At 34.9% G+C, this 11,276-nt stretch overlaps 2 protein-coding genes across 4 annotated transcripts; one reads left to right on the forward strand and one right to left on the reverse strand.

Moving 5' to 3' along the window:
• Window positions 1-920: 920 nt before the first annotated feature.
• Window positions 921-2,183, reverse strand: LOC123530838 (tigger transposable element-derived protein 4-like). The gene has a single exon (XM_045311614.2). The coding sequence runs from the start codon at window positions 2,181-2,183 to the stop codon at window positions 921-923; it is 1,263 nt and encodes a 420-aa protein (XP_045167549.2).
• Window positions 2,184-4,580: 2,397 nt separating this feature from the next.
• LOC128546495 (nuclear apoptosis-inducing factor 1-like) lies at window positions 4,581-10,414 on the forward strand. Of its 3 annotated transcripts, none has more exons than XM_053517044.1 (5): window positions 4,581-4,943; window positions 6,842-6,920; window positions 7,617-7,715; window positions 7,999-8,077; window positions 8,674-10,414. In XM_053517044.1, the coding sequence occupies exons 1-5, from the start codon at window positions 4,786-4,788 to the stop codon at window positions 8,745-8,747; spliced, it is 489 nt and encodes a 162-aa protein (XP_053373019.1). In that variant the 5' UTR covers window positions 4,581-4,785; the 3' UTR covers window positions 8,748-10,414. The 3 variants fall into 3 exon arrangements, with proteins under 3 accessions (XP_053373019.1, XP_053373020.1, XP_053373021.1); XM_053517045.1 differs by having other exon boundaries at window positions 7,999-8,068; XM_053517046.1 differs by having other exon boundaries at window positions 6,842-6,908.
• The last annotated feature ends 862 nt before the right edge of the window (window positions 10,415-11,276 follow it).

Genomic DNA, 11,276 nt, shown 5'->3' on the forward strand with positions numbered 1-11,276 from the left:
GATGAAAAGCTAGCTAGCATAAAGTATTTAATGATAAAGAAAAGAAATTGGCCAAGTTACATCCAAGATATATATGTATATTTAAGTTTCAATGTCGCGTGTTGATTTAATTTCAAATGTATGAATACTATGAAATATCACATTCTTCATGCAGTACAAAGAAATGCAGATCCAAACAAAATATCAATGTTTCAGGGGTTGTAGTTCCTTTACAGCGAAATAGGAAAACGGTTGCTGTCATGTAAATACATTTACATAGACTAGCTGTTTGAGGGACTACAGTACAATCGCGGTCCTACGAAAAGCCAAGGGACCGGCCGTTTTTTTCGTAATATCGCATTTTCGTTCGATCGCATCATACGAAAATTCGCTACGCGGCTCCATAATATCTACACGTCGTAACAACTACCCAATTGTGATATCTACACACCGTGATATTAACACATGCAATTTTAAATCGGACTACATGTATACCAGATAAATAAAAATTGTAAATCTTATTCGAAAATATAATTGAATGTTTTCTGGAAATGTAAAATATAATTAAGTCGGAATGTTTTTATTCTACTTTTTATTCACTATTCATTTAACATAAATGCATGCATCAAACATATACAGAGTACACAATCGCATAGAGACAAAAATAGAAATAAGAACACAAAATCACAATACATAGTTATAACACACAGTAAACAATAGCGCACAATATTCATCAATAACATAGAAAACACACAAATTGCAACAGACATAGACATCATAGACATAAAATAGAGAAAATATGAACACAAAAGCACAGAAGTTATAGCACACAATAAACAGTAGCACAAAATATTCAGCAATAGCACACTGTACAGCACTAGCATAAAATGTTCAGCAATAGCACAGATTGTTCAGCAGTAGCACAAAATGTTCATTGTTGACTATCTACGATCTTCGAACTTCGTTGCAAACTGCAGGATTGACTTTTGCTTCTGCTTACCCAGAGAGTCCATTTTACAACGTAACAGCTTCCTCGAATACCTGCACAATGTCGAAAGTTCCTCTTCACTGTTAGGCTGTCCTACGAAAAAATCCCTCAACACGTCTAAGGCCTGCATTGCGTCGTCTACAGTTCTGGTTGGCGTATTAGAGACATCGTCGTCGTCTTCATCGGCATCGGCGTCCACTTCCTGTCTGGACTCTATGACACTCGAGACAATGGCGTCGTCGGTCAAAGCTTCGGATGTGGGCAAATCCTCGGAGAACTGTATGAAATCAGAGAGAGTATCTCTGTAACCCATTGTGACCAACTTTGCGAGAGGTATGTCGTCAAGCTCATCCTCATCATCTAGCGTCTCTGCCTCTTGTGGGGTTTCAAGTCTCTCAGTGCTGAAGCCAGCGTGCCTATAGCAGTTGCTAATGGTTGTTGAGGTAACACACTCCCATGACTGTTGGAGGAATCTGAGGGCATCCAGGACATTGATAGTGAACTCCTCCTTATTTTCAATCGCTGCCACTTGGCTTATCACGACGCGCTTCCGATAGTGAACTTTTAGATTTTGGATTACTCCTTGATCCATTGGCTGTGTTTTACTGGTCGTGTTGGGGGGAAGAAACACCAGTTCTATATGCTCCAACTTCTTGAAGTTTGGGTGGGCAGGGCAGTTGTCCACTACCAAGGCAATATTGCGGCGTCTTTTATTCAATGCAGCATCAAGATCTTTCAACCAAGCGATAAATATCTCTGACGTCATCCAAGCTTTAGCATTACTGCTGTATTTCGTCGGTAGAGTTTGTTTGTTTTTGAAACAGCGCGGCTTAGCGCTCTTCCCAATGACAAAGAGTGGCAATTTGTCAGTTCCTGTCATGTTTGCACAGACCAGGACAGTGAGCCGTTCTTTTGATCTTTTGCCACCACTACAATCAACGTTCTTAAACTCTAAGGTCTTGTCCGGAAGCATCTTGTAAAAGATCCCGGTTTCATCAGCATTGTAGATGCATTCTGGGTCGTACTTTTCCAGCAATGCAGACAAGCTGCCTTCCCATTGCTTCATCGCATCCGTGTTTGTGTCAACGGATTTTGCTTCACCACAGACAGATCTGAAAGAAATGTTATGTCTGTCTTTGAATCTGGATAGCCAGCCAGCTTTTGCTTGAAAATCCTGGATGCCCAAACTTTCGGCAAACTGATCTGCTTTCTGCATTAGAATGTGTCCTGATACGATGGCACCTTGATCTCTTGCATTGCTAAACCATTTCAACAGAGCTGTCTCTAATTCATCCCATTTGCAAGCTTTTATGGACTTCCGTTTTAGCCCGTAATCAAAAAAGCCCTGCTTAATTGTTTCTTTCTTTGACAGCCAAGTGCCCAATGTGCTTGTACTGATCCCAAGATCTTTTGCAATCTGCGTCTGTGATCTGTTGCCTGCCTTTTTCCACTTCAAGAATCGCTTGGTACTTAAACTCAATGGTCTGCGCCTTCCTTTTAACTCCCGTCTTCCCTGTCGCCGACATTCCTATCCAGTTATCCTCCCGGCTGACCCGGGCCCTTCACTGAATTGCTAGGAACGCGTAAATTGCCTATTCCGACTCAGCTATCCTTCCAGATGACCTGGACCCTTCACTGAATTGCTCGAAATAATGAAACGACAATTTACAGCGATAAGGATTCTAATACATGTATCTTTATTTTTATATGGTTTTGTAATAGACTTTTTTTGCAGAATAATCTTGGATACATTTTGTACAGTCTGTCATCAATCATCAATATTTTTATACAGAATTCATGGATTTCTACCATTTCTTTGAAGTTACATCACATCAGTGTGTGTGTGGTCTCAGAAAAGGAAGATATTTCAAGTACCCATTATTTTAACCAAATTTAAAAGTCCGCAAATTTTAACCATGTTGGATCTGGAGATATATTTATCTTTTGTAATAACATGTACATGAATTACATCCTTGCATTCATTTTTGCCAGTAAGCTGATCGAACACACCTAATACCTATACAAATTCATTAGACAAAACTGTATAATGCTAAACCTTGAATTTATTGCATTCCCACCTAATGCATCCATGATAACGCATAACGGTACAATTAAAACTCTTCCTTACGACCATCCCGAAATTAGGACCTTTCAGCTATAAGGACCGTTTTTAAGTACATGTACCATTTATTGCTTTTTAATTCAATGGTCGTTTCCTAGAGTTCAAGCATTTTGTTCCTAGGCAAATCACAGCTGATAAATGTCGATTATTAATAAGTAAAACGACAACTTTGTCATTTACCCGTTTTAGTTTTTCTACAATGCCCTTGGAAAATTGAGTCACTGACACTGGACATGACCAGATACTACTTCAATATTCTTAATATGCATCGCGTTTCCTTTGGAGTTTTTCTGTCACCTCCATTATCGCGTATAGATATCGTAAATATCATCTTGTACCTTTGGGGAAACTAATTACTCGACATGTCACATATCAGCACTATTTGTCTGAAGGGAAATAACACAAACAGCAAACTGAGCAAGTCTTTTTAGAAGGTGATAATAAGATTATTAACGACTCCTGTTCTATACTTTTACGTGATATGAGAAGTCACGCATCTCTAAGTCAATATTTATGTTACAAGATATTTTCTTTATAGAGTTTACAAAATCCTTCTTGATTTCTTTTTCTTGCCGAAAGGTTGTACTTTGAAGCTGTTGAACCATCTTCAGTCACACGATGAGGCTGTTATAATGACGTTAACGAAATAAAACCGAATAGATATCGTATCAAAGCTTTTATCTAAAACTCTTACTGGGATCATAAACGGTAAAACATTTTCTGTCTGAAATGATACCATGTATTCTAGTCACACACGTTGTTTGTTAACATTTAACGTATTTTAGACAATCGGAAAAAGGTTTCGACATGTAAAAATCTGAATCGCTCTGGATTAAAGCCAAATATACGATTGTTATTATTTAGTTAATACATATAATTAAAAAGATACAAGTAAGGAGGATTTTACTTTGTTGAGTCACATAAATACGCTAGTGGAGTGTGTTCAATATTTTAAGCAGAGACTGAAACATGTCCTAAATATAAGTGCGAGCTGTTTTTATTTACAATACGTTATTTAACATTTTATTTATTAACGTTTGTTCATTGATCATTTACAAACCTGTATAACTGGGGCATTAACTTTTCTGTTAGTAAGAACATAAGTTATTTACAGGTATAAATCTAGTGCATGTGACCATGATTTTAATATTTTGTGAATATTTTTTGTTGCTAATCATATACATGTACTTACCACATGTACATGTATTATGTAAATTCTGATTCTTCAATGATCAGATTAATTTTCCTATTATACAAAGAAGACTGATACCATGTATTATTTGCATATCGTCATAGCGTCAAACGTCATAGCAGCGCGCTATACGAAACGTGCCAACTTTTGTTGGATATCGTGAAGGATGTAGATAAAAAATATTGATGTCATGTTACATTCAAAACAGTGGTTTGCTCTTGAATAAAATCATTGTCGTTTGGATGCCTATTATTACATATATCGAGCTTCGCCCCAGGGATATAAATTATGCGCATCTGGGGGCCGTTTTATCAACGTGTCGCAGGTAACGACAAAAATTGGTCGCAGACGTTATTCTGCGACTTTGTCTTACGACCGTTTTACTAAAGGTGTCGTAGGATCGATGTCGCTACAATGTCGCAGTCTTTGTCGTAGACAATAAATCACGCGAGTCACAGTCTGTGTATACATTTCCGGTGACGTCAAATTGTTGTCTATCACAAAATGTCAGACGATAAGGTCACTAAAAAATCGAAGTGGAGCGAAGGGGAGGTTATTTTGTTGATGGAGGAGGTTACCGGGAATGAGAAATTGGGGAAAAAGTTTAGCCCGGACAACACAGCAGTTGATAGGACCAGGTTTTGGTCTGAAACTACTAAAAAGTGAGTATCGGAAATGGTTGTTTAACCCCGCCCACCCAAGTGTTTATAAACAAACAAACGTGGTTGACCTACTTTGTTGAGGCGCCTTTAACTCCTTGATAATTATAATCCTTTCATACGATTAAAAGATTTTTTTTTACTTGAAAACATGGTCCGAATTGTCCCTAGTCAAAATAGTTCGACGTTCAGATTGTTTATTCTAGGGCAATCTAAACATCAAAACCGTGAAGGACCAAAATAATGGAAGTTAAATCATAGTACACAGTCGTGCATAGTCCAAATAATTGTACTCGAGAGTTGAATATCGTTATATTTTCTTGACTTGTCGAGGTAGACAACGTAAAATATCAAAATGTAAAATCGGTCTGCCCGAGGTCTCATTATTTAGACTAAGTCGTGCAAACAGGTAAAGTTATTGGTTTTATATATAGGTGTAAACACAAAGGAAAGGCTGATCGTGTACAGTACACACAAAGTTTAAATCACCAGAAAATGTGTAAGTTTGAATATTATTTGATAATGTTAACATATCAGTAGATTAATGAGGAATTGAATCCCCTGGTAAGCAGTCTAACATGTATAATATTAGTGCATCTATAGTATCAGTAGATCTATTAATTATTATTCAGATCAATATAAAAAATCTAAGCATTGTTCTAAACCTGCAGTATATACTTTATACATGATTGAGTATTTTATGGGCTAGCCTAAAACATATAAATATTTTTATCATTGCTGGCTGACCACAAAGGCATCCAAATTTGTTAAGGTTCATGAAAATTGACACCTTTTAGTTTTAATTGGATTGCTTTCTTAACCAAAAAATCACAGTTTGGAGCCTGTATGGCCAAAATCATATCTGGCTATTATAATTCTATGTGTATGCAGCTGCTTCCAAGATGTGAAACTTAGTCTCCGGTGAAAACCTATTAGAAAGTTTTATTTTTTTAATTAATTACATTTTAAAGTAATTGACACCAGGTCTGTTAGAAACATGAATTTCTTTATACAATTACAACAATTATTTGTTGTCGTTATATAATTACAAGATTGTCAGGTGTATATATTATATTGAAACTAAGCCTTCAGCAGAGTAAAAAATCTAAAGTCCTTAGTGACTTTAAAAATAGCTAAAGGAAATAGTCAGCTTACTTCTGAATTCTTGGACAGTTGCTTCTGACTAAGATTGGAAATTTTTGCAATATGAAAGAAACAAAGAAATACACCAAAGTCAGAAAAAAATGATTATACTGTAAATATGTAATAATTGTTAAATTTAAAAAACACAGTGTAGTAAAATAATAAGCAGTGAGTGGAATCTTATTTACTTCAGCTGTGGCAATTCAAGATCCATGCAGCCTGACCATAATCTGCACTGTCTGCATGCTGTTCAGTTTTTAATTATCCCAAAAACTATAAATGGTACTGACCTAATTGGAAGATAAAGCAGGCCATTTTATAAATACATAGCAGGGTAGAGAACAAAATAACCATCTCAAAGTTTAATTAATGTTTCTTTTCTTTTCTTTTTTCAATAGCTGTTAATTCTTATTTTAGTTCAGAGTTTATATTTTCTAATTAATATGAATTAAAATGTAGTGCCTGAATAAAAGTGTTCATTTTGTATATAAACTTTTACTTTTAAATAAAAGATTTGTCACAAAATTTCAACTTGTGTAATCTTTCCTTTTTTATGTAATAGTGACAAATGCAAGTCTATTTTAGAGATATTCCTAGGGACATGGCTGTAAGATATTGGTTGTAGGATATAGGCTGGCTGCATTCACAATCTTGAAGATAAAGAAATGTAATATCATAGTCTATGAGCTTGTCTGATGACAATAATAATGAAACAATTTCTGTATTACTTTAAACAATAATCTGGTATTAACTTTCAGAATCAATGCTGTTGGAGGAAAGGAGAGGAATGTAAAGCAGGTAGAGAAGAAATGGAGAGATCTTAAGGTCAGTGGATCTGTTAGTATTCTAGTGTTTAGAAAATACACAGATTTTATTGTTGGTGATTATAGAATAAATATAATATTATTCCTGTAACTGAGATAAATCATTTAAAGCACGAGAGTCATCTTACACCCTTACACCTTTTCCAGCACCGTTAAAAATACCAGAAATCCCTGTCTGGTATGCAAGAAAACACTGTTTTATAAGACTGAAATGATTTTTTTTCGACTGCCTTTATTTTGCCACAGTCTATGTACTGTGAAATGATTTTTTTTCGACTGCCTTTATTTTGCCACAGTCTATGTACTGTTCATTTGGAGAAAAAAATGAAGTGAAATAGATGAAATACTATTATTATGTCTGCCCTGATGATTATAATATGAAACCGGTAGGTAGACAAAAGTATTATATATACAGAGGAAACCCATTGGATGTTTTTTTCTTTTCTGTATACAAATAAATAATTCCAATTGCAATTTTTTCATAAATAATTTTTAAAATGTTTTTAATTTTCAGTTATGTAACAATGTGTCAATGCTGGGTAATAGTATTATATATTTCTTTGTTTCAAATAGTATTAATTTCTTGTTTCAATTAAGACAGTATAAACTTGTTTTAGTTTAAACATTACTCAGCTTGTAATTTAAAATTAACCTAGTATTACTAAATTGTAATTAATTGTAATTATGTAGCTGTGCAATTTTCTTGTAGAGTCAAACAAAATCAAGGGAAGTGAAGAGGCGGACAGAGGCCAAGAAGACAGGTGGGGGAGTAAGCGAAGCGCCATGTCTGTCATCTTTGGAAGAGAAGGTAATTCATCAAAACAAAAAATTTCCTGAGTCTAAATACTTTTGTCAAGTTTTGCAATATATTGCTATATGTTTGTATTGTCTACAGGTCTGATCTATCAGTTCCATTGGTCAAACACACACACTTTTTATCAATTAACATAATATCTTGCTTCATTTTTTGAACCATTTATTTTCCCCAGTAGGTTTCAGAGTTGCAAAAATTTGTTAATTTCATTTCAATGTACTCCTTAGATATCTTTTTTTTGTGTCATGATAATACAAATTCTATTATATATTTTCAGATACTTGGTACTCTACCATCTTGTTCTTTGGATGGAATTCCTGGTGGGAGAGATTCGAGTCTTGATTCCAGTATGCATGGTATTTGAATTACTAATAAGATTTATTTTGTACCCCCATAGTGGGCATTTAGAGTTGCTTTCTGTCCATATTAAAAAGTGACATGTGGCATGCATTAGCTACCCTTAACTTAAAACGTTCAAGAGTTGCCAAACCTCATACAAATGTTAAATGAGAATTAAGAGATGTTGTGCACATAGGTACAGAATTGCCCAGTGTGCCAAGTAGGCTTGAAGTAGGGTCTACAAGTTTAAGTTTGAAACTCAAGAGAATTGGTCAGAATATTTGTCTTTATGACCTCTAGGTCGGGTATGAATCTAGGTAATGTGGGATCAAAAAGAAGGGTCAGTCATACTGATCACAAAGGAAAAGCCTGTTTACACTCCAAAGGCCATATTAATTTTTATCTTAATACAGTACTGTTCAAAAGGGATGTATGCATTGTTTGTTAAAAAGGGATGCATGCACAATGTTTTTTTTTATAAAAAAACGTTTACTTAAAAAAATATGATTAAAGAAATTTGCATAAATCATTGAAGTTTTATTTTTAAACTTAGAAGTTTTTTACATTGCACAATCATTAATTATGTTAATGCCCCTGTTCATGCCTATTTCAGATGACAGTAATTCCGAGACAAATTTGAATGAGATTTTACAGACAAGATCAGGTCAGTTTTTAGGTATACTGTAAATCTAAAATATTGGCATATGTCTATAAATCTACAGATATTGAAAATAAATAAATAATGTCAGGATTTATTGCAAATTCTATACTGTTCTAAAACTTCCAAAACAAATCTCATAATTAAATTTAGTACAAAACAGTTCTACAGCTGACAGTACATGTAAGCAGTATTCTTAGGCATAAAAATATTTTGTTTCCCAGAGTATCCAGACCCTAAATGAATTTATGACACTGGAGATTTTGCTTTCAACTGTGTAATTATTTCCAAAAAAGTCAGATAGTCATGCACCTGATAAAAAAGTCAAATCTAACTTCCCTGTTTGTTTAGCATGTAAACAGAAACAAAGGATTTTTAGACCTTCAAAGTGGTTATATACAACAAGCATTTATAATTGCAGACAGATTATAAATTACTTTTAGCTCATTTGTCATATCTTGACAAGGTGAGGTTTGTGAAAGCTAGATGTTCGTCATTCATTGTGTGTCAACAATTTGTAAAGAAAACCTTCTTATTCTTCAGAACCTCTTGGCCGATTTACACCAAACTGCATAGGAATGATACTTGGATGGTTCCTTTTCAAAATTGCCTAACAAATTTAATTACATACAACACTTTAGTTGCCATGGCAACCAGAAGGAAATCTTCTAAAATCTTTTCAAAAGCTGTAAGCTGGATTTCAAAAACATTTTGTAGAAATAATTTCTGAATGACCCTCTACCAAACTTGCTAAAGCCATTCTGTCTCAGTGGAAAAAAAAAGCTGGCTAAACCTATATAGTACATTTCAAAAATTTTCTCCAAATCCACTGGGCCGATTTACACTAAACTTCACGGAAATGATCCTTGGTTGCCCCCTATCAAAATTGCCAGAATAATTGATGGAAAAACTTTAAACACTGTTCTCGTCCAAAACCACAATAGCTAAGTGATTTGATATTTGGTTTGTTGTATCATCTAATGGTCATCTACCAAGCTAGTTCAAGTTATCACCCTAGGGTCAAATATGCTCCAGTCCTTGGGGGTTATATGGTTTAAATGGACTTATATACACTTGGAAAATCGTATTGTCCAAAACCACAGGGCTTAGGGGTTTGATCTTTTTTATGTAACATCATCCAGTGGTCCTCTACTGAGATTTTTCAGATTATCCCCAAGGGTTAGATAATGGCCCACCCCAGCGGTCAAATAGTTTATTATAGACTTATACAGGGAAAAAATTTTAAGATGTTCCTGGCCAAAACCATAGGTCATTGGGCTTTGATATTTGGTATGTAGCACCATCAAATAGTCCTCTACCAAGTATGTTCAAAGTATCACCTAGGGTCTCAAGGGGTCATATGGTTAATATAGACTTATCATAGGGGAAAACTTGGAACATCTTGTCCAAAACCACAGGGTATTGAGCTTTGATAATTGGTATGTAGCATCAACTATTGGTCCTTTACCAAGTTTTTTTTCAGTTTATCCCCCTAGGGTTAAATATTGCCAGGTTGGGTACCATGGTTTAATTAGAGTTGTTTAGAAAAAAAATTTCTTGTCTGAAACCACAAGACTTAGGCCTTAGATGTTTTGTATGTAGCATTGCCTAGTGGTCCTCTACACTGAAATTATACAATTATGCCCCTTAGTTGAAAAGAGGCACCAACCAGGGTAACTCAAGTTTTACATAGACTTATAATGAAAAAATAGAATAAAAAATATCCCAAAGGAGGCATCCGTAGCCGAGTGGTTAAGGTCGCTGACTTTGAATCACTTGTCCCTCACATATGTGGTTTCAAGCATCACACGGGACGTTAAACTCTTCGTGTGAGGAAGCTGGCATAAGGTCAATGGTTCTACCCAGGTGCTCGCCCGCGATAAAATAATGCACGGAGGGGCACCTGGGCTCTTCCTACACCATCAAAGCTGGAAAGCTGCCATATGGCATATAATTATGTCGGTGTGACGTTAAACCCTAGGCAATTCTACAGTATATTGGCATTAGAACTAAAAATAAAATGTTTAAGTAGGCACTGATTTTTTCGACGTATATGTAGTTAATTGCATCGAATTTCACAATCTGGAAAAAGTAATGAAGGAAACAATTTCTACACAAAACAGTGTTTCTGAGCTGAAAATAAAGATACTGGCTAAAATATTTGTGAAAAATGGAGACAAAGTCCGCATTAACTTATTTCAGGACTTAGGTAACTAAGTACGTTTCATCTCCTTTAAACTATGCAGTTTTTAATCTCTAGACATGGAAAAAGCATGCATATTTACTGCAGATGAATTTTGGTTGTGAGTTATTTGGCCTGAAGTGGAAGTTGTATATTAATTTATTAAACTACGTAATATCAAAAAGCAGTTTCTTCAATCTTTTTTTCCAGCTATATTATCTGTATTGTTCAGAAACAATACATTTTGGATATATATATAAATTATATATATCTATATATGTCAAAGTATGAACAATTGAGAAATATCTGTGAGAAAAAGAAAGGAAACAATTTTGTTGAAATATCTGTGAGAAAAAGAAAGGAAACAATTTTGTGA

The sequence above is a fragment of the Mercenaria mercenaria genome, chromosome 11, assembly GCF_021730395.1.
Source record: "Mercenaria mercenaria strain notata chromosome 11, MADL_Memer_1, whole genome shotgun sequence".
Classification (NCBI taxonomy): Eukaryota; Metazoa; Mollusca; class Bivalvia; order Venerida; family Veneridae; genus Mercenaria; species Mercenaria mercenaria.

Excerpts from the sequence above, each read along its gene's own strand:
- LOC123530838 (XM_045311614.2), bottom strand. The coding sequence starts at position 2,183 with ATGCAGAAAGCAGATCAGTTTGCCGAAAGTTTGGGCATCCAGGATTTT.
- LOC128546495 (XM_053517044.1), top strand. The coding sequence starts at position 4,786 with ATGTCAGACGATAAGGTCACTAAAAAATCGAAGTGGAGCGAAGGGGAG. Across the intron at positions 6,921-7,616 it reads ATCTTAAGGTCAGTGGATCT|AGTCAAACAAAATCAAGGGA; the intron begins GTTAGTATTCTA and ends ATTTTCTTGTAG. Across the intron at positions 8,078-8,673 it reads TCTTGATTCCAGTATGCATG|ATGACAGTAATTCCGAGACA; the intron begins GTATTTGAATTA and ends TGCCTATTTCAG.